We start from the raw sequence: 23,469 nt of genomic DNA, 5'->3' as shown, positions 1-23,469 counted from the left end.
AAAGAATACAATTTAAAAAAAAAATCACACTTAGAACTGCAACAGCATATTATAGAGCCCAAAAGGAGAAATATTATTCCAAATATTGGTGCATAGCCTTTAATTTGCAAACCAAATCTTTACCCAGGGCACAAAAAGAATGCCCTGGCAACCACTGCCCCATGCTAGCAGATTCCTGCAGAAGTCCAGGGAAGAAACGCAGGTTCTGCAGGAGACTTTCTGATTCTTCAAAGCAATAAACAGTGGAATAAATGCAGTTTTTGAAGGAAAGTGCCAGTACAGAGAAGATGTGCTAGAACTGTGAGCCAAAACCTCTAATTTCCCCTTCCTGATTCCAAATTATCAAAAGAAATAGACATTTCAAAAAACCCACAACAATCCCACCCCTTTTCAAGTAAGTTATTCCTCTCCACTCTGGCTTCCCACACAGGATTTCACTGTAAGCAAGAAAATTCTGTGTAACACCAATAATTCATCAATTTCTGGAATGAAACATTAGCAGCAGTATAAAATACATCTAAGCCACAACCTGTATTTTTCCCCGTTATGTTAGTTAAAATGAAAACAGCTGTAATAAAGATCTAGAAAAATTTGAATTATCATCCAAATAAAAGACGTTTAATCCAACTTGTAGTTACCAAATATTCCCCTTCCCTTTTTCATGAAGATGCTTCAGACAATAGCTGTCAACCAAAATTCACTTATTTATGCAGCATGGACTCCCTTAAAATGACATTGTCAAACATTCAAATTATAAATACAAAACCTCCTGTGCCTCATAAAAGACAAGACAAAAATTCTCATAATATAAACAACACTTAGTTTTACTAGCTTTTTGTAAGTTACACTGCAAGTAACTGTCATTTCTCTAACATAAATCCCAGATTTGAAAGAAGTCAGACTGGCAGAGAATAGAAATAATTATTGTTAACTGCTTGCTATCAATGCTGTGGCCACAGAACAATTCTCAGCATCCACCCAGCATGAAACTTGCCACTGCAGCTATTAATACCACTAGCAAAGTTGCCAATAACTGAATGGCTTGATGACTTAACACTTCCCACCCTCCCACACCCCCTGAAGAGAAAGTGCTTAGAGCAGCACAGACATCACAGATAAGCTGTAGCAAGGAGGCTTACATGTTTACTGCTTGTTATGTGACTGTTTGTAAACACAATGAAAGATTTGTCCCTTCAGGAATACAAATATCTTTCAGTAATATTTTTTAATTTATTTTCAATTCCTTCATAAGATCATGGGGAGACAGCAACATGTGAAATTAAGGCTGGAATGACTTAAGAGCTTTTCCTCTTAGAGCTCAGTTTTAAAAGTTCGCTGTACTCTAATGTCATATATGCTTTGCATAACTGGAAAAAACAAACAGGTATTTACAAAGAAAGTCAACTGGTCCTAGCCCTGTAATGACTGTGAACAATATGATTTGACAGTGGTCCTTGCTATAGAAGGCCCACTCTGAAATGAAATGAGTGAAGATTAGTTGCATATGAAAGCTTTCCTAGGGAAATAAACACTTTGAAGATCCATTTCATTCAATATCACAGCACTGGCAATGCTCAGTGGCTGTGTTTATAAAGCAAACTGCATTACTATTATTATATTGTCCTGCTTCTTTCTTGATTACTCTATTACTCTGTAATTTAGTATACATACTGTTCCATTACAGTGCATACTTAGCATATGTACAGTAAACAATACTGGTCTAAAATCTAAAAGTGTCACTCAAGATTTCCAGTAGATGGCTTCTATGCATAAATTTGCAATTAACTTTTGGAATCAAGCAAGGGTCTTTCAGAAAACCTGGCTCATCAAAATATCTTTAGACTTACACTCAATAGATTCACATAAAAAAGTAACCACCTGCACATCTATCCTCTTCATGAACTATACATGCTCCACAAAGAGAAAGTTAACAGCTGCAACTGGTTTGCTGGGATCACACCAAAAAAAGACAAAAGGAAAGAGAAATAAAATTTATTATAAAACATGTTGAAATAGCAATGACTTAGCTGACTTCCTGCTCTGCTGTTCTAGGCAGAACAAAAAGTGACTGAATGCTCTCAGGAAAGCCAAAACAAAATTACAGCGTAACTATGCTGCCGCACTAAAACCGCTTTCTCTTGATAATTTCTGGTTTCCAGCTGACAGGATGAGTTTCTTCAGTCTAAATGGAAAAAAGAAAAAATCTCATAAGGATTATTTTTAACATGAAATTCACCTGTAATTAGGGTTCAGTTTAAAATATTACTCACATAGTATATATACTCTATTTCATATGTAACATTATAATTACCTAATCTACTACGTAATTAATCTACCCATATGAAATTTTATATCACACTGTCTGAAGTACATGACAAGACTTGTTCTGGTTTTTGTTTTGTTTGGTTTTTTTGCAACAAGGACAAAAAATCAGGTTGCCAATGGCACTTCAGAAACAACATTGCAGTGATCAAAGCACAGAACAGGGATTCCAGAGACAGTCCTTCCAGCGATATCTACATCAGTATTGGCAGATGCCACAGAGTCTACAATTTGCCCAATTGCAAAATGGACGAAAAATTCCTTATTCTTTCATATCTAAGAGTTGCTCCAAGTCTAATTCAATGCAAAAATTCCAAGTTTTAATAAAAATCTTTATATTCTTTATATTGAAGACATACTCTGATAAACTATACAATAATCTATTGTCTTCTCCATTAGTAAATGGATTCAGATTTGAGAATAACAGTTTGAAAGTCAGCTATTTCCTCTGAATTCTAAAAACTGTCAAGGCAAATGACTAATCTAGATCATATACAGAAGTACAATAAATCTTTAAAATGTAATCTTTTTGCTAATTCCCATGTTTTAATTAATACAAACACACACAGTCCCCTGCTGGGTTCAAAACAGTGTACATGATTGTATTAAGATTTCTCCAAACTTTATCACAAAGGACTTTTGCAGAAGAGTTGACAGACCTGACACTTATTTGTACTGTAGCATATACTAAGAAATTAGGAGTGCAGAAACTAGCTACTGTCCTCTTAACGTTATTACATACACATTGCTTTCAAACTTCAATAAAATGGATTACAGAAGTCTGTGCACATCCCTTATTGATATGCGTAACAGTTGTTTGAAATTTTTTGATTTAATGAAAATACATTAAAAAGATACTTCGACATACCGCAGTATCATCTTCTTTGTATACTTTTATGGTTTTATCAGCTTCAGCAGTTAGCAATCTGCTTTCTGACTGGTCAAAAACACAAGCAAATATTCCTGATTCACTGTCCAAAGAGCCTGGCTGTACAGCTGCATGTACTCTCTGGAAATTGTATCCAGTTCTCCAATCCCAAAGATGCATAGTACCATTATCAGCTAAAACAAACAAACAAACATACTTAGTATTTTAACCAGTTAATTTCTATCAGTTTTCTAGTATCATGAACAACTAATTAATACATCAGGAATACATCAGCTGTAACATTCATGTAGAATAGCTCAGTACACCCTACAAGGCTTCCTGTTTTCTACTAGTTTCCTTCTTAGTTAAGAAAGGCTGATCTTGTTTAAGAAGGCTGATGGAAGCTTCCTCAGAATCTCATCCACTTTTGCATCAGATAACCCAGAGAGATGATATACTACATCACAAGGCAATTGCGGCAAGTTGCTTTGGAAGCACCGTAAGGACTGGCATTCTGAGTATCAAACTCCTAGTTCAGTAGCTCCACTAAAGTTGAACAAATAGGCATCATTCTGTCAAACAGATGACAGACATTAAGGAGTCCATAATGGGAAACAGAACCTCTGCAAACATAAAGCCTATTTCAAATAGAGTTTAAACCACTGCCAGTATTACTGCTACCGGCATCAGCTACAGGGTATTCACAGCAATTTGAACCCTGTATTCAGAAGGATGCTCTCAAAGCAATTTTTCAGTTACAAAAAACAACCCCCTCCCAAAGCATTATCTAGCCAAAACAGATCTATTAAAATTTCTCCACAGCTGCCAGCTAGACAAGAAATCCAGATGCTTCAAGAAAAGTGTTTCTACAGTAAAATACTCTAAAGGTAATCTCAACTTATTTTAATTCAGCATCAACTTTGAAGTTGCTGTAGATAGCATGGGGATGTAGAGGGGGAATCAATATTCAAATTTTGTTTTAAAAAAGTCACAAATAATATTACTAAAACGACAGGGTTTTTTATGTGGAGAAGGAACAAGTTTTTCTAAAGCCTCAACTGCTACTAACACAAAAAGAGTCCTACAAAGACCTTCTAGAAGTGTCTTCAAAATAATAAGGAATGAAATATGAGCCCAGTCCACTATTTTGTCAAGTTCTTGCTCTCACTATGAAGGCGTCAGTTGTCAAATAGAGCTTTATCCAAATTTTAAAATCAAGGGCCCCCTTTATACATACTTGAAAACATAACCAGGATAAGCTGACAACATAATTAGCTATCTTCCAACTCCTGCTTAGCATGTTGCCATCTTACTCCACATTCCCAGCCTACGGGACATACTGTATCAAATGGGACCAAGAGCACATGGGATCAAATGGGACCAAATGCATTTCAGTGTTCCAAAGTGTAACTTAACTGTTACTTTCTTTTTTGTTATGCTCTGGTTACAAACACAGAAATGTTTTTCACAAGTATCAGCTACTGCAAACTCACAGAACCTGTCTTAAACTGTCTTATCATGTGTGATGCTGTGAATTGAGTCCCATCCTTGTTTACAACTATCCAAAAGATTAGACAAGCAAAACCAAGAGATGAAAACTCAGGCTCGGCAAGTTATGTGGAGCAATACAGTCTAGCCTCTTAGTTCACTTTCCTCTAACAGCTAGAGCTCTCCCAGGACAATCTCATAATTAAGTAACTGGTCTAGGACCTCAGAGATTCGGGTTTAACCTCCTGCTCTAACTCTGTTTTCCCATGCAGTCTTGGACTGTTTCTCTAGAGCTCAGCTCTCAAGCTGTAAAATTAGCACTTCCTTTTTCCACACTGTTTACTCATTTCCTGCTTATAACAGCATCTACATTAAAAACACACTTACCATCTCCCTACTATGTAGACACAATGCCGTAACGAAAAGGTCTGAATCCAGCTGGGATTTCTAGAAGCTACTTTCAAAAAAGCTTGTCACTAAAAGGTCTACATATGTACTTGCACATCTTGTACAAGTCTTGTCTTGTACAAACATAAAACTAGGAAACATCACAGGTTATGGTTTCAGTAACACATACTTCCAACAAGTTATTTTTATTACCATGCTTGGTTAACTAATATACTAGAAAAATGCTACCTGCAATATGAGATTAATGTTCTTACATAAAATTATTCATGATCAGATACAGTAAGCATTCAGGATTCTCCTCCTACCCCCACAACACAGATACATGAACACAAACTACTAGTTCCAAGACTTTGGGGGCTCACAGACCACTAACAATACTCTAATGTATCAGATGATTATTAGCTTCTTGAAGCTTTTGAGCGAAAGATTTAAATCAATGTGTCACAATAGACACAAAATCCTCCCACAGGCACTGGAGCCAAGTGGCTAGTTTCTTAATTTCAGAACGCCCAAACATATACTATTGCTCAGTAAACATGGTTTTGATTCACAGATCCAAATAAAATTTGGAGTTTAGCCATCAATCTTTTAAACAACACAAAGATAACATCAGAAAATGCGTGCAAGAAACTTTGAGACAACAGAACCAATGCATTTGTGCTGCATAAAAAAAAACAGGGAAGAGTTCACATTTAAATGGTACAGCAAGCTTTAGCAAGATGTTTCTATATCCTCCATCCATTTTCACTACATCAACATGTTACTAAGAGAGCAGCCAACAAAGAACCAGATGTCTCCCAGGCAGCTTCCAATTTCCACACTACTCCTGAGGGGACGCTAATCATCAGGAGATCATAGAGGATGGACTCTGGAGCCTTGCGGCAGCAGCCATCTGAGAAGAGGAAGCCTCTTCCCTGCAGCACATTGAAAGTCCTTTCAAATACATTTTTGTGCATGGAGCTCAGTAACATCCAAGAAGATAAAAGTGGCCCTACTCACTAAGAAGTGAAGTTGTATACTGTAGCAGGCTTATAGGCCTAGATAAAGGAGAGCTCAGTGAGCATCTTTGTCTAAGGACCTCCAGCCATATATACATGGGTGAGTGGAGAGGAGAAATATGAACATGTATTTCTCATTTTACCTCCTGAGACCAGAACACCATCGGAATTTACAGCCAGTGTGTTGATAATAGCATTGTGACCAGAGAGGTTCTGAATGAAATTTCCATCTGGGAATTTCCACTGCTTAATATTATCTGGAGAACCAGATGCAAACGTGTAACTGAAAGAAAATAAGCACAAAATATTAAAGTTCAAAATAGCTGTAGGGATAGCAAACGTCCTTCATTGAAACTACTGTTAAATGCTAGTTGCAAAGTTACTTAATACCAAAACTGCCTTTCTGACATTTTTACTTCACATAAAATGAAGCAATTTTATGAAGTCATGAATTACACATTTCTACTGTTTCCTTTCTGTTCCATAGACTACCTAAACTTTATAAATCCTATGCCATATAGGATGTTGACATGCAAACAAATATTAAAAATGCACATTAAGTTCTTGTCAGTCGTTATTCTGGCAAATTTTCAGGTATAAGGGCATCATCAGCAAAGGTATCAGAAAAAAAAAAAGCAGCAAACCCCCCCCAAAAAAACAGTAATGGCTAGTCTTCCAAAACTACACAACCAAGGACAAAGCACTGCAAAAGTGAACTATGAAAGATAATTTGTTTACTGAGTTACCCCTAAAATAATCAATTCCCTCATTTTAACATGTGCAAGCAGTTACAAAGTTATTTGGGTAGCACATACAAAAGCCTGTAGGAATATCTTCAATTGCCACAATGTCTAAGCAATTTGCTCTCTATTTAATAGATCCTTCAATTAAAAACACAGATTATTAGGAAAAAATACTGGAATATTAAAAAATACAGAAATGCTGAAATATAAAAAAATATTAGGCTGACAGTTGCTACTGCTTGATAAAAACACTTCAAGTTTATTTTCAAAGAGGTATGATTAATGAAACTGAAACCAGAATTTTTTTTTTTTTTTGCAGAATGTAAGTAAAACTAGGGTTTTTCTCTGCTATAGCTAACAGGCTATAAGATTTTCCCAATTTTTCCGGCACACAGATTGGATTAGAATTTATTCATATCAAAGATTCTGAATTTCTGCACTGACACAATTTCATTTTAAAATATTGAAGGTGCAGAAGTACTGCAGTTCTGTGAATTCCTTTTCTCCATTGTTTTAATGGGGATTTATCCAAACAGGCAACTGTTGATGCATCAAGATATAGCACCTAAATTCAGAGCACTTCCAACAACACCTGCTTCAAAGATTAAATACTCAAGAAGTTTCTTTAAGGCCAGTTAGATTGAAATGTCTTGTGCATTGAACCACATATTAAAAAAAAAAATCCCGTTGTATTAACCACTGTCTCCTTTAGCATTATTCACACATGTGCCATTTTACAAAACTACTTCACTTTCTGCTAACAATCATTCAGTTACATATTTATTATTAGCCTTACAAGCCAGCGTCACTGATTTCTCAAGGACTGCAAAGGCACATGCATAAGAAATTCTGTGGGATGTAAGACATTCTCAGGATTGCTAATGTACACCAATGCCAATACTTGGGGAGCACAATCAGTATAGTAAAAGGTATTTGAGAACTCTTTACAGCATTCTAAGCTCATGCGTTTTTCACATTATTATGCCCTACCATTCTAAATCATCACTCACATTGGCTTTCTGTCACCACCCAATATTATGAACTGTGAAAGTGTAAAAGAATGAGGAAAACTTACTGTCTTGGATGTAGCACTACTGCTCTTACAGATTTCTTGTGATTTGTTAAAGTAACACGAGTTTTTCCTGCCACTAAATCCCAGAGCCGTATGGTAGTATCATGACTGCCTACAATGAAAAGAAAATAAAAAATAGTAGAAACCATCATATTGATTCTATCATCATTATTACTTTGATAAGGCAGCCAAAACTTTATATGTTAAAGAGACAAAAATATTATGCTTGTTACAAAAATATGATACTAATGCCACCTCAGATGAGAAAGATGCTGGGTTGTAATAGTCTTTTTTACGCAGTTTGAAATCCAAGAACCAAGTAGTTACACAGCAAAGCTAGATTTTGACATAATGGTAAAGAAGATGAACTTTACATTTAACCACGGTACTGGACACTTAACTGAATTGGGGAGAACTGTGAAATACCACAGAAAATGCAAGTCTCAGTACATATTACAACAAAAAATGTAAACACCAGAAACAAAGGAAGTGCAGAAAAATGTTCAAACAATGCATAGCTATATTTGCTTACACATACCATTAATAGTATGAAATAACCATTGCATGGTCCATTTTCAACATAAAACTAGTAAGAGAAATTGAGTAAGTTAAAGATAACATTATGAACCTCACACAACTACTGAACAAATACATTCATGATTAAGTTTTCCAATCATGTTACTTGTGCAACCATGCCCACTATACCTGTAATAATTTGTGGTTCTGCAGCTTGGCACTTCACTGTCGCTACGGCATTTGTGTGTCCTGATAGTGTGTGCACACTGGCTTTCGTCCTTACATCCCAAATCTATGAATTCACAGTAAGTCAGTCAAAGCTCAGTAACAGGTGCATATTCAATGTATTTTAGGCACTGTCATTGATTACATGAATTCCTTGTCATAGTTCTACAGATTAAACAATGGTATTTAGGTTGTATTTTTCATTCAACAATTCATCACACAACTGCCTCAGCTGGCAAATTTCAAGGTGAGCAGGGAGCCTGCCACTGAATTTCTAGACATACAGATAACTTAAAGTCACCATAAAACCATACCATCTTCTAAATACTAATTGATCCTATATATAGTATGTAGTCTACCTACTAAATTAAGAAATAAAACATTACCCTGAAGTGACACTGCATTTTTGTGTATTTGGGCTTCAGTTTTGTCGACAATGGAAGACAAAGCTAACATAAGTCATCTTAGTATTTTCATCTTGATTCACATTAATTTTTGGTAAGTATTCACTCTCACAAATGGAAGATGTTGAAACACACTGACATATCAAGACATTAAAACGTAACAATGCTATACTTACTCGTGCTGTTGAATCTCTGCTACATGTTACCAGGACATCTATTGTTGGATGCAAGTCTAAACCATAGACAGCACTTAGATGACCATGGTAATGTCTGATAACCTAGATGAATAAAAAATGCACACACACTAACTGGATATTTGAAAGAATATTCTAAATGCTTTGATTTTTATATTTGCCACCACCAATTAATTCCAATTAAAGAAACTACAGCTTACCTTATTGTATTCAAGATCCCAGCACTTCACTTGTTTGTCTTCTCCACAAGAAAAGAGGTATGGACTTCTTGCACTTACTATCACCCCTCGTACAGTACTGATGTGTCCCGTCAGAGACAACTTCAATTTGCCACTAGCAAGGTCCCAAATCTGCATCAAAATAGGTATTTTGAGGTAAACAGGTAAAAGCTACACAGTGATAGTCTAGCTAAACAGCCCAGATGTAATTGATCCTGCTGCATTTTAAGTTAAAAATTACAATAACAAACATTCACTCTCCAGCTACTACTACGTAATAAATGAAATCTCAAGAAGTAATACTCCACAAGTCCTTTATGACTAGGTAATAAAAATGTTCTACAGTTCACTGTTCTGCAAGCAGTAACCAAGAAATTGTTTCCAAGGGCTGAAGATATTTTTAAATAACAAGGGAACAAAAAACAAACAAACCACTCCCTGCAAACTTTGCCAGTGATTTCTTCCAACCTCTTACCTTTATGGTTCTGTCAGCAGAGCCAGTAACAAACCACTGATTTCCTGGTTCTACTGCAATACATCTCACCCAGCCCAGGTGACCACTGATAACCTTTAGAAAAAACCCAAAAATTTTTCTAAATCAGAAATAATACACATACATCTGTCAATATAATTTTCATTCTCCAACACTGGAATTTCTTAGTATTCACCAAGAAAATCATGCTCCTCAAAAAGCCAAATGTGAAATTAGATCTGAAGAGAGCGTGATTTCTACTTTAGTTTAAGGAAGACTACTAGAAATTTACATGTCCTACACCAGACTTGGGGAACTTGCAATACAGAAGGACCCTGTTCCTATAAGCAACTTTTTCAAATCCTTTGAGAGTCCATAACACTGTGGCTCAACACTTGAGGCTTTGCAGAGAAAGACTCTATTTAAGCACAAGTTCCTTATGCTCCTGTACAGTGCTTATACAAAAATAAAGAACAATTATATAAAATCTTGGCTATTACATCATATTGCCATATAACAACCTCTTAAAGCACACCACCACCTCCTTTTCCCCAAATAAGGGGTAATATGAGTATGTCGGAAACTTTCTGGTAACAAAATACTGGAGACGGATCTCACAAGAAAAGCTCTACCAATACAGGGCTTGCTTACAGCAGCCTTCCTGTTTCTCTAATTTCTCCAAAGTCAGACAGCTAAAATCAAACCCCATATCTGGTTTCACTGGATGTCATATTTCACGTACTGTCATACAGCTCATTTCAAAAGATCTAAAACACAACAAAAGTGCTTAGGCAGAAATAAGGCAGGAACACTTTGGAAAGCTACAGTGGATTCTTCTGACCAGATGACACCACAGCCACATACATTTGAGATAGCTGTCTAGATTTCTTCATAGTCTAGGAATAGAAACAGGCATTTCCAGAGGAGAAATCTAAGAAATAATTCATCTGACCTATTTTAAGTCCCCCTCTTTCACAAATGACTTCAAACCAAGCTTAGGAAGACCAGTTAAAATGTAGATGTTAAGTAACAGATAAGATGAAACCCACATTTGGTGTTCCATCTATGCTTCTGAGTTGCTTGAACAAGCTTTTGTCCTGTTGAGCAAGGATTTTGACAGCGAATCTCCACTAGAACTGTTTAGATGTGGAATTAGTACAGTGACTTGAATTGTATTTACAGTCTCTCTCTGAAAAGAAAGTGCTCCTAACAAGTAGGTATTTTTCATTTACTTATCTTAAATCTCTCATGGGTTTATTTTGGTGCCTTTTTTTTCAAACGGCATTTGCCTTAATTTTTTAGAAAGCACGTTCCAATACTGCTGTATTTAGAACACCTATATATTCCTTTGAGCTCAAGTGTTTTTCAAAAAATTACTTTGAGATTAGCCTTAAGATTTATGACTAATACAGCATTCAGGACTCTTCTGAAGATCTAAATGCCTACATATGGTGCTATATTTAGATAACAGTGCTAAAACAATACAATTCTGATATTAGAACATGAGGTTTTTAAATATCAGGAAAGCCTAACATTCCTAAAATAATATTCACCTTCTCAGACAAAATCTGAAATTGCTTAAGTTTCATAGTAAGAATCAGTGCATTAGAAAAAAATGTACATGTTCAAACAGATGTACCTGAAAAGTTAAAAAGATCTGAACCAATACGTATGTTTAAAGATTTTCCCTTCAACTCAGCTACCCTGCCATGTTCATCATCAAAATGTTTAAAGATGGTATGAGATTTTGGGGGAATGGCTATTATTACTCCCTAAGAAAATTAAAAGGCAAATTAGACTAATTCAAAAACAAAACTAGAAGTCAAGCAATCTAAACTGCAGAGGTAATTTGTGACTAAAGTATTCAGCTTTTCCCCCATTTTCATAGCAAGTAAAAGAAGTCTGGCTGACTCAGACACTGACTGCCTTTAAGTGTTTTTGGAGAGAATTTCATTACGTTAACATTGCTAGAGTATTTCTTTAACATGTTATTAGTTTCAAGTTTTGCACCTTGTCTTTGAGTTCCTCTACCAAAGAATCTGACTAGAAGAGAAAAAACTCTAACAAATTTATCATAATACAGCTACACCAACATAAACAAAAGGGTAGAATTAATAATATTCACAAAATAATTTACTAAATAGAATGAAAAATGTTTGTAATTAACCTCTTTGTTATTTAAGGAGAGAGTGTGCGTATACAACTTAGTTGTGATCACTTTTCATTTGATTTCATTTTTGTGAATGAGAAGAAAAATTATGCTTTGAGGTCTTTATAGAACATAAAATATTCATTTACTTTTATATGTATGTTCATGTCATGCATTTGTAACTTACTCTGTACAGTTTCCAAGGTGGATGCCACTGAGGTTTGGGCATGGTTGGAGCCTTCTTTGCCATTAATGCAGAATTTTTGTTTCCACCAGCTTCCACCATAGCCTGTAAGTTAAAAGGAAGGTTACTCTTATGCTTTATGAGTTACCTCTTTGCCTAAAACCTAAAGCCTTCTTGCTCTGACATCTCAACACCGATTAAATTTAGTCAGTCAGATCTCCACACAACACACAAATGAATCCAGAACCAATCTGGTGAACACTACGTACTTTTCGCATTAGATGCAGAACAAACTCACCACAGACATCCCAGGAGGCTGCGAACGCTCAGATATTCCAGCATGCCTGTAAATATCACCCACACCAGCAGCTGTCCGATTTGCATCCAACCTAGGTTGAATGAAAATGGTTGATGAATTGGAATCAACTTTCTTTTACTAAGTGATAAGATATCACAGGGCTGCATCCAGTCGAGTGTTGTACACCTCCAACGATGGAGACTCCACAACCTCTCTGGGCAACCTGTTCCAGTGCCTGACCACCTCAAGGAAAAAAAACACCCACAAACAAAGCCTCACTTTTTTCTCTTCTATTTAAACAGAATTTCCCTTTTTCCAACTTCTGCCCATTGCCTCTCATGACATCCAGAAAAAAAATTGTATAGAAAAATGATGCCCGGACACACTAAAAGTAGTTTCTTTAAACATTTTATAAATTAGAACATTCAAAATACTCAAAGTAGCCCTTATCCTGACTTCTGTGTTTTGCCTTGAAATTCCCATAGATAACAAAAGTGTTAATGAAGTAACACAGCAGTACCTGGACTGAGAAGCAGGAAGTGCTACAGCTAAGGACTGGGCTGCAGATTCACTAGGCATCCTCTGGACCTTAGTATCTGCTGTCAGAGCCACACCTTGAAAAAAAATAACACAGCAAAAGCAAAGACAACTCTATTAAAAAGAAAATCCAGAAAAGTATTATACAAATACATATATACACATACACCTGCAAACAAGGGCTTGTCACACCCCTGTAATGTTAAATCCCATCATTCAATGACATTATTTTTCACATGCAAGTCAAATCTACTGAGATTTTTATTTTGGCCCAAATTCTTTCCATCTTGATTCTCCTACATACATAGGTACACAATTTCTAGAGTAGAAAACAGTATGATTCTGTCATTGGAAACAAAAAAAGCCTAACTAGGAGGAGCGTCCGTCTTTTCAACCAGCTTCAACTACTATGGAAATCCAAACGTCACAGAAGAAAACATGATCTTGAGAAGTATTTGCTAATTTAGGTCCTTTATTGCAGTTTATTATGCCATCCCTATGTGGTGGTCGGTATCTTCCAGTGGTGTCAGAACTACAAAAAGTTTAGTCCTACTGTAGTGAGAATTTCAGACTACAACTTACAATTTATAACCTCATCCTAAGAACAGTAGATCACTTTCTCAAAAAAAAAAAAAAAAAATCAAAAAACTCTTTGCAAGGTGCAGTTTTGGTGCAGACTGGTGAATTTATTCCACTCCTATTTCTGTACGTCTCTTCCTAACCAAAAGTTCTGGCAGTTGACAAAGACAATATTTGGGTGAGATGTCCACCTTAAAACAAGAAACAACAATGAAAGAAATCTAATTTTTAACAGTGACATATCTGATTCTATTAAAAGAACACTGAACTTGAGGAAACCTCTGTGAGCAAGCCTTGTCCCCACAGTTACAGTCAACTATGCGCATTTTTTTAATGGCTGAGGGTCCACTGAACACTCACATTTGTTAACTTACAAATCAAGCCACAACACATTTCCCACCATACTTGTAATAAACTTAAGCACTAACAGTAAAAGATAACAGCTAAAACTAAACTGCAACAAGGAGAGCGCAGGATGGATCAGTAACAATGACAATTAGCAATGGCCAATGTCACAACACAGAAACATAACACTTCCAAGCATAGATAAAACGAAATGACACCAAAATTATTAGACCCTAATGTCTCTTTCTCAGAGCAAGGTGGCAACACCTACACCTTTCTGCTCTGATGGTGAAAAGCAGGATACATTCCCTCTTTTCATTCAACTTCCTTCTAGCTGGAACCTCCCCTCCTTGTTCACAACAACATTCTAAGAGCAGCTCTGCCACAACAGCGGAAGCACCAGGGATCTGTGGGTCTCAGCAAGCTCTCCAAGAGAAAGGGGACCACAATACCAGATAGGAGATTCCTAGAACATTTTTGTGATGATGTTACCACAGGAGGTGAAATCTCATAGAAATGAATGACCTGTCTCACAGCAAGCTCGCACCCACTGAGGCTTAGTGAGAAGACACTGCATCTGTACCTAAATCCTCCTCCTACCTCCTATCCCAGAACATTTATCAGCCACAAAACTCTCCGCATCAATACTATGAGAGACTTGAATGGCATTTCCCACTACTATCAGGTATGGATTCACAGCAAGAGGAAGCCTGCTCCTGCTAGGATGGAGGACGCCTTCTTACATAAAGCCAAAAAACCCAGGCAAACACTCACAGAATTTTACTTACCGGGCCCAGGTGGGTATGGATGTGTACCAGTTATCAAATACTCAAGTTCTTGTCCTAAAGAGCAACAAAATTTTGTATTAATAATTACATTTTATACTGCACTGCAAATGATGCACTCAAACAGGAAATAGAGGAAAACAGAGCAGTTCATACATAGCAGAAGAAACCAGCAACTGCTTCTAAGGTACTACACTTAGACATTTCTTATTTTCATTAATTTCATTTGTTCTGGTTATATCAGTTTTCTAAAACTCAATACTAAAAAAACATTTTTAAAATGGTGAGGCTACCTATTATGAAGAGGGACTCAAGAGAAAAATCTTCATACTGTCAAAGATGCCTTTTGAAGCAGATATCATGAAAAAGGATTCAAGTACACAAATAGCACGGGTGTTTGAAATGTAAGCTAGTCAAGACAACTGATTGTCTGTGGTATCAGAAAAGAAAAAGGTTCTTTTCTTCTTAAAAGATTTTTCATTATCTCTCAACATCTTTCACTTTCAGAATACTTCCAAATAAAGTACCTTGGGGGGGAAAAAAAATCTCATCTAAAATAAGGTGGCATTTGGCACTCTTCAGAAAAGAATTTTCCATATGGGATCTACCTAATACGCATACATTTCATATATAACCAAACATAGATCAAAAAAACCTGCAGATTTAAAATAAAAGAGTTTTCTGGTTTAATAATTGCACAGCTAAACGAAGTCGGAAAAAAAGCTACAAAACAAAATTAAAAAACCCAAAACAACAAAAGAGCATGTCCTTGACATTCATGAACTTGTAAAAAGGAGAAATACATTACTCATCTTTCTCTTTCTAACACCTAAGTATAGCACACACTAATGTTACCATAAAAATTACTTTTTACTAATGAATTACTGTAAAAATTTCACAGCACTCTATTACTTCTTTGTTAAAACAAACTTCCTCCTTGTTCTGAATCACTTACCTCCTGTGGACCCTAGCAAGAAAAATACCAAACAATCAAAAAAATATATTTTGATTTCCATATTTATCTCCGACATTAACATTGGGCTGCATTCTTCAGATTTTACATCAGTGAGACTGTTACAAAAGAAAGGACAAATACACTGCTAAGAGCAAACTAACCTTGATTTCCAGAATACTGTTTGTGTCCATAAGGATCCCCAGTGTTTGGGCCTCCTTTCTCTCTCAAGTTTTCTTTAAGCGTAGGCATGTGTAACACTGAGCCGTACTCTGTACGCAGCTTGACTGCCATCTTTACTTTGTGACTGTTGGAAAGTAAAGCATAATCCTGATTAAACCCCAATTTTTAAATTGTTATTAAGTTTTGAAATATCTTACAGAAGGTTTTATACAACTTACTTTACAATTCTAGTATTTTTCTTCCCTCAGGACTACACTGTTAACTCTACAGAAACATCTGAACTTCTGACTTGGATGGAGCAATCACTAACGTAGTTTAAAACTTCACTGAGTGCAGTACTTACCTTTCTTCATCTAATGGGATAGGCTTGGCATTATCAGCTACAAACATATCATGGGTTCTCTTCAAAGATCTGAACACAAGTGTATGCACAGAATGCTTTTGGACTTCCTAAAATAAAGAAAAGAGCATTTAAATACATTTGGACATAATTAAATGAAAATTTGAAGACTGAAACATAAATTGAACTGAGTAGCAATTTCAGACTTCAGTACTGTTAGATGACATAGCACTATTCAGTTCACAGAAAACACTACTCTTCTTGGAAACTAAAAAATTAAGTTTATCTGTTAATTGTTTTAATTCAGTGTTTACTCAAAATAACACTCCCTTTCTTGGAAACTGCCAAGACTTTGAAAAGCCAGCCAAAAACTTTGATCAAACTTTCTGCACTGGCATCTACATGACAAATCCATGAGCATGCAAGCTTCTTCCCCTCATCTGTTCCAGTTCTGGTTTTATATGTAGGCAATAGAGTAACCAATTCTGAGAACGCTCCTGTAAATTTTATTTCACTACCACCATAAAAAGAACAAGGGCAATCATCAGTTTCTGTGCACAGTGCCACTTTATGTAAGCACAGCACAGTTTACTGGGAGAAAACTTGGGATCAAACCTGACAAAATTTGTTTTCCTTTTATAGTTTTTGTTTGTTACTATGAGCAAAACATACTTAAAATCCCATTCAGGAACTAACAAGCAGAATTAAAAAGCTATTAACTTACAAAGAATATTTGCTTATCAACAGCACAATTCACTTTTTTTAATTTTCCTCCCAATGGACAAAAAAAATCATTAGAAATCTGAGCCTGCTTGCTTAGGTACAAAGCCAAAACTCTCTGCATGACTGTATGTTCTGTACGTCACACAAACAATGGCAATAAACCAGAAGCTACATTAATAACTTTTGGCACTGGATATCACTCAAATGCCCAGCCTTCAAGATTCATTACACAGGTGCTTTCCCTATTAAGCTCCCTGTAGGTTGTTTTCCTGCCCTGGAAGTTGTTTGTCCACTCACTGACCCACTTTGCAGTGGCTGTTACGCTCCTAACTCGGTAGCACCTACACAAAGGTTTTTGCTCCAGCTCAGTGAGCTCCTGCAAGCTCCAGGTATTAAGTGAAAAAAAAAAAAAACACCCCAACATTTGGGATTGGGTTAGGAATTTCATACACCTGAAGAAAGAGATAAGAATTACAGCAGCTAATTACTATTCAACAACAGCAGCTGTTGAAATCACCGCATGAGTAGTAGGTAACACAATGCCTCTACAAATATTTTTTGGCAGATGCTCCTCTGTAAAAAACAGCTAATAGTGTTGCCTGTAGCAGCAGTCTTCGCATCTTCTTATATACTCCTGACAACACTACTTGCTTTTAGAAGCACACGATATTCACCCCACAGTAACTATTCCACAGCCTATAAAACCAGCGGCCTTCTCTCCAGCTTTACTTCCAAGCCCTCACAAAGAAGCTACCATTTTCTTGACTACCTGACAAAGCCAGTAAGTCCCCAGAGGCTGGGCATCACAGCATCACTTCCCCAGACCCCAGCACCAATTCCGCATCCGGCCTAACGCTGGCAAAGCAAAACCGCTGCCTGCTGCTTACTCCTGCCCCAGACCCACAGAGCCCAAAGACCCGCACTACGGGCCCCGCGAGGCAGAGGCCACAGCCCTCAGACCGGCGAGAAACACCCCTCTTGCTTCCTGCGCGCAACTCGCTGTCCCCCGGGCGGACTGGGAAGACGGAGGGACCGCCGTGGTCTATCCCCACAACGGCGCTTTCGTACCAAGGGGGAAGTGAGGGCAGGGGGTGCTGCGCGGCGCTCAGCGGTCCGCGCACGGCTTCCTCCGCCCGGCCCCGGCCCCCACACGGGCCCAATCCGCCCCGCTGCCCCGGCAGCGCTCTCTAGTCTCGCCCGGGGCGCCTCAACGGCGAGGCAGGGAGGACGCGAGGGGCCACAGCGGCGGGAAAACCACCACCCCGCCCCTCACCTCCACCATGGCGCCGGCGAACTCCCACCGCCACAGCACTCCGCGGATCGCTATGGAGCCCCTTCCGGCGCCTGCCCCGCGCCGCACCGGAAGTGACGCGCCGCGAACGCGCAGGGAACGGGTTAGAGAAAGGGGGGGCGGGTTAGATAAAGGAGGGGCGGGGCCGAGTACGGGGGGGCGGGGCTTACCAGCACCCTCGCGGCGGACGGGCCATCGCGGGTTCGAGCCCCGCGGGCCCTGGCGGGGGCGTGCGGTCCGGCTCGGGGGGCGGCGCCCACGCGGGACACTTACGGGCGGCCCCCCCCCCGCCCCCCCCCCCGGCGCCGTCCCCCGCGACGAGAAGGCTGCAGTGACGGGTACCGACCAGAAGAGCGCAACATTCAGCTTTCTGAAGGGCACCTGGTGTGTTACTAAGCCTGCCCCAGAGGGATGAGGGAGTAGATGACATCTATGCAACGTTTCCCCACGCTGACGGACTGAATACGCTCTAGTCGGCCTGATTTTGTAGAATCCTTGGCCTTTGCAATCGTTTTGGGTCCTGCAGCTACAGCTTTGAAGTGTTGTTTTCTTTGTGAGTTCTCAAGGATAAAGCCTGTTCAGGGAACCACACAAAATAAGGGGGATGTGGAAAAGTAGGCCCAGGACTGAAATGCAACCTCTAAACAAAAGAAAACAGTGCGATATGGGATGCTAGCCGTTATACCTGGTAACTGTCTTTTGGAAAAAGTATCTTTAGTTTAGGTCCACAGGACCTCCTTTTGATGGAGACTGAAGTTGTGCGTGAACAAGCTGGCAACCCCTGCACCTCATGGCAAGGTGTACGTTGCGAAAGGGCGGAGGATGTAGTTCTTTTCCAAATGTATCCCGATACTCCAGCTAATTTTTCACTTGCCTTCATAAGCAGAATAACCAAATGCATATGCGCAAATTGCAAATAGGCGCCTACTTTCTTCACATATACTCATCTGCTCTTAAATTCCGGAAGTCTTGTCCTCCCGAGCCTAAAGCTGGGATTTGGTGAGCACATCTTTTGCAGCCCCACCATCATGTTGCTCTTCTTTACCACTCTACTAGCCACTTACTATGTCTGTCTGTGTCCCTGAGCTGTGAACAGTTTGCAAAATGATTTGGGCTAAAAATAATCAAGTGCAACATCTGTTGGTTCAGACCTGTCCTCTTTATTAGCCACAGGATGGCATTAGCCTGGGATTATTTCTGGCACAGGAACTGCCTGCTTGACATAATGACCATCTCTTCTCTTTTCTGGAGCTCATGGATCATTTCTGGCGGCTGCACTGGTGATTTATATTTAGTTATTTGAGATACAGTGATAGCTAGAAATGTACTCCAAGTGGCTTCGACCCTCAGTTCCTGGTCTGGGGTCGAGGTGGGGCAGAGATGTCCATTACCCTGTGCCACCAACGGCAGAGGAGCGTTGCCAGCTCACTTTCAAGCCAAGCCAGCCAGGTTTCATGTTTAACATGAGGACCTATTTCGGTCATCCCTCCGGTGATGCTGGGGATCCCTGTTGGGTTTCAGAGCCTCCAGTAAAGGTCAGCACGGCACCTTGAGGAGTGGGAGCATCGTCTGTCCTTGCTTAAATTGCAACCTAGAGTGCAAACTCCATGGGGCAGTGTGTCAAAATGGGGCAAGCCTGTTGCATCCTCCTGGGCTGGTGAGGTTCGACTGAAGATACACAAGGTTTAAAAGGAGATATTGGGGGCAAGGGATTTCAAACAGGTTTTTAAGTGTACACACAGAGTAATGTGTGCCTGGTGAGTGGTGGGTTGACTGATTAGTGGATTTGATGTGTGGAAATGGTTTAAGGGCTAATCTCTGGCAACATATAAAGTACCATGATGCAGTTGTTTCCTTTCTATTGTCTGTTGAAAGAAAACAGGCTTATTTTTACTGCCTTTTTAAAGGAAAACAAATTTGAAAAACAAATGCTTGTAGCAGTCCAAGAAAAAAAATTCTCCATTTATATTTTGTAAGAAAACTTCACTCATATGTGCTGTTTATTACTATTATTATTAGTGTTCACCCTGGCCCTGTAGTTGTTCTCATTTTTTTACAAATAAACATTCCCTTAAGAAATTTATAATCTCAGCTAATTTCCTGGTGTCCTTTTAATGCTTTAGAAAATCAGAGGACAAATTAATCTCTCTAATAATTTCATTTTTTCTAGAAGATTTAGTCTAAGGTGAAATTTAGTCCCAGAACTTCAGTAAATCATGACAGCAATATTAATTAGGATATTCACTTTTCTTTTTTTTGGTTTTTTTTTTTTTTTGTTATATGCAACTACTTGATGTATTCTTGCATGCCAGCTACAGCTCCAATTCTGGAAGTAACAAACTATGTGATTTTTTATAAATCACTACTTAAAAGAAGGTGACTAGTAAGTTGCATGTGCTTTTAGTGCAGTTTTAAGGCCAAAGTGAACAGCCCCACTCATTAATGTTTAAGAACTTGCTTGCTCTCAGAACATGAAGATAACATTAATTCTCATTTACGAGAAACTTTTGAAGTAATATTTGTTACCAGTACAAGCAAGAAATGAGGATGTTCACCTCACCAGAGATAACATTTAAGTTTACAGTATTCTTTTCATAGTATGACACTATTACACCACTAGTTGTTTAAAAGGACATTTCTAAATCAACTGCTATTTTTAAATTTAATTTAGTAAACACTGTAGCTCATTGTGGCCCAAGAAGGTTCTGTTCCCCCACCCCAAGACCACCTCAGGGGGCACATTCAGCTCCGAAGAGCCGTGATCCAGCGACCGTGACTTTGTGTAAAGAGAGTTGCACCACTGGCAGACACGTCGGCACAACAAACACAAGGGGCAGCAAGCAAATAGTCATTCTTAAAAACACACACATACGCCTCTGCCAGTAAGTGCCTTTTCAGTACAAAAATACTGTACAAAGGGATGTCCTGGAACACCATCAAGTCCGTGTTGTATTATTACCATTCCTAATAGCAGGTGTGCTGTGCTATCACTACCACGTTAAGTCCAGGAAGAGCTTCTCATTAACCGTATGAGTTGGAGGAGGGAATATGGAGGAAAAAAGATTACGTGTCCTGTTTTGAAAAGAAAGCCTCTTTCATACCATTTTTAGAAGAAATTTAAGCCATAGTTTTGGTTGTTCATAAGGCTTCATTCAATCCTTAGAAAGTGTCAGCCTAACTGTAATAGTTGCAAGCATGAGAGAAAAATCACATCTCATAACCAGCATGCTAACGTAGATTAAGTTCTGCTGCCAAAATATTTTTCTATATACACATATGTTTGTCAGTATAGATTGCTCGGTATGCAGTTCCAGATTTGGACTGTTTTTTGCTGATAAAACTCTCCAGGCAAAACCTTTGCAGTGTAGACAAGGCCTCCACTTACCAGATGAGCGGTCGCACGATCCCCATCCTGGGGCATCCGCTCATTTGACACAAAGCTGCAAACCCACTGTGGTATGACATACATGTGTTGTCCATGGTAAATCCCCAGGGAGACACAACCACCCAACTCTCTTGGGGAAGCCAATGAAAAGTAGTGGAGCTGGGAGGATCAAAGGCTGAGTTTCAAAGGGGAAATCCCATCTGAAGGCACATGAAGCCTGGGGGTTTCCCATGCTGGGACTCTGCAGCAGGCTTGGGGGCTCCTGCGCCAAACCCCGTCATCCAGTCCCCGGCACCCTCTGCACAGTTACAGCCACGCTTCTTCATAGGGGGGTGAAGAGTACTTAATGCCTGAAGAAGGACACCATAAATTACTGCAGAACATGGTGATGGTTTCAGAATGGATTTAGGACAAATATTGTACATTTGATTAAGATTTGTTTGGACTGAGCCAGCATAATGTAAGAGTAAGTTTCTAGCTCAGGACTAGTGAGACCTTGTTTTAGTTCTGCTGTACCACAAACTACCCGTAAGCCCTGGGCAAGGGTTCAGCATCACTGTGTCCCTTCCTTATACCTAAGATGAGGGTGACTGGACTTTCCTCAGAGGTACATGGGGGGAAAACTGCATTTAAGGTTGGGAGATGCCCAGAATCAGTGGTAATATCTTGGCTAGCATCTTTAAGTGGAAATAACCTGTTAATGATGTCAATTTTGGCCTTAGGCAGATTTCTTTAATGCCTGTAGGGAGAAGTTTGTGTTCTTCCAAATCTAATAGTGTTAGTGATGTCCTCAAGCAAGGGATCCAATTCAGTGGAGTTACAGCTCCTTGAGCCACGGCTGATTTTGGTCCAAGCTGTTTAATAATTAAACCAGTCAGGTTAAACAGTTTTCATATTTCGGGAATCTCCATAGTTTACAAGAATTCTGACAACAGCACAAATACAGGGAAAAGGCCTAAACCAAGCAATTTTAGCTGTTCTCATCTTTGCTTACCATAAAATCTCCCACTCCATCAAGTTGGTCTTTGAAATGGAACCTCAGCCCATGGTTCATGTCACTTCAGACATCGATACGAATGACTTCAGAAAACTGTGCTGGCCTCCACTTGGCACATTTTATTTAATTCAGTATATTATAATCATTTATAATGCACAAGAAAATCACAGGATAAAGACACTGAAATGTTAAAACTCTGCTAATATGAGAGCAGTGATGTGCCATACTCTTATAAAGCATCAGAGAGCATGTTTGAGTATTCCACTACAATTACAAATAACGTCATGCTGTATTCTTTTAAAAGATTATTAAAAATATTTAAATAATGTTGGACAGATATACTTTTTGTATTAAAAAAGGAAACCAGCAAATTAATATGTAAAATTGAATTATTTTAGTTCAAATACAATGTCATATTGCTAAAGTAATGGAATAGCATTGTTTTATGCTTACATTATTCATCTGATCTTTAATTAGATGAAAACAATGTTTTCATTCAAAATTATTAATGTAATGAACATAATATACTCTTTTTTGCTCTTGTACTTAAAGAGACCCAAAGACTTGCATACCTATCCAGGCACCATCAGAACTACTTAGAATAATGTAGCAACCTATATGATCTGAGTTTAAGTCAAATTTAATATGATATTTCTGAAACATTCCAATTTTCAGCAGAGAGAAAAGAAAGGAGACGTCACAGTGTGACATCTGACGATGTTTCTTTTCTTTGGATGTTCACCTTTTCAGCTGTTTTAAGAGACTTGTGATTTTTGAGAAAATGGTAACCTTG

At 38.5% G+C, this 23,469-nt stretch overlaps 1 protein-coding gene across 2 annotated transcripts; it reads right to left on the bottom strand.

The window, feature by feature from the left end:
- Nucleotides 1–1,976: 1,976 nt before the first annotated feature.
- PLRG1 (pleiotropic regulator 1) lies at nt 1,977–18,334 on the bottom strand. 2 transcript variants are annotated; one of them, XM_050896152.1, is made up of 15 exons: nt 18,277–18,334; nt 16,284–16,390; nt 15,922–16,064; nt 14,809–14,862; nt 13,080–13,173; nt 12,560–12,650; nt 12,265–12,366; nt 9,932–10,024; nt 9,439–9,588; nt 9,221–9,322; nt 8,605–8,707; nt 7,903–8,011; nt 6,228–6,367; nt 3,191–3,384; nt 1,977–2,182 (listed from the first exon to the last, which is right to left on the bottom strand). In XM_050896152.1, exons 1-15 carry the CDS (start codon nt 18,283–18,285, stop codon nt 2,123–2,125), a joined length of 1,551 nt encoding a protein of 516 aa, XP_050752109.1. In that variant the 5' UTR covers nt 18,286–18,334; the 3' UTR covers nt 1,977–2,122. The 2 variants fall into 2 exon arrangements, with proteins under 2 accessions (XP_050752109.1, XP_050752110.1); XM_050896153.1 differs by having other exon boundaries at nt 14,836–14,862.
- Between the last annotated feature and the right edge of the window lie 5,135 nt (nt 18,335–23,469).

This window comes from Gymnogyps californianus, chromosome 4 (genome assembly GCF_018139145.2).
Source record: "Gymnogyps californianus isolate 813 chromosome 4, ASM1813914v2, whole genome shotgun sequence".
NCBI lineage: Eukaryota > Metazoa > Chordata > Aves > Accipitriformes > Cathartidae > Gymnogyps > Gymnogyps californianus.
This window is presented reverse-complemented; position numbering and strand designations above follow the sequence as displayed.

Coding starts and splice junctions, on each gene's coding strand:
- PLRG1 (XM_050896152.1), bottom strand. Junction 16,065..16,283: donor ATCCCATTAGATGAAGAAAG/GTAAGTACTGCA, acceptor ACTTTCCAACAG/TCACAAAGTAAAGATGGCAG. Junction 13,174..14,808: donor TCCATACCCACCTGGGCCCG/GTAAGTAAAATT, acceptor TTTTTTTTCAAG/GTGTGGCTCTGACAGCAGAT.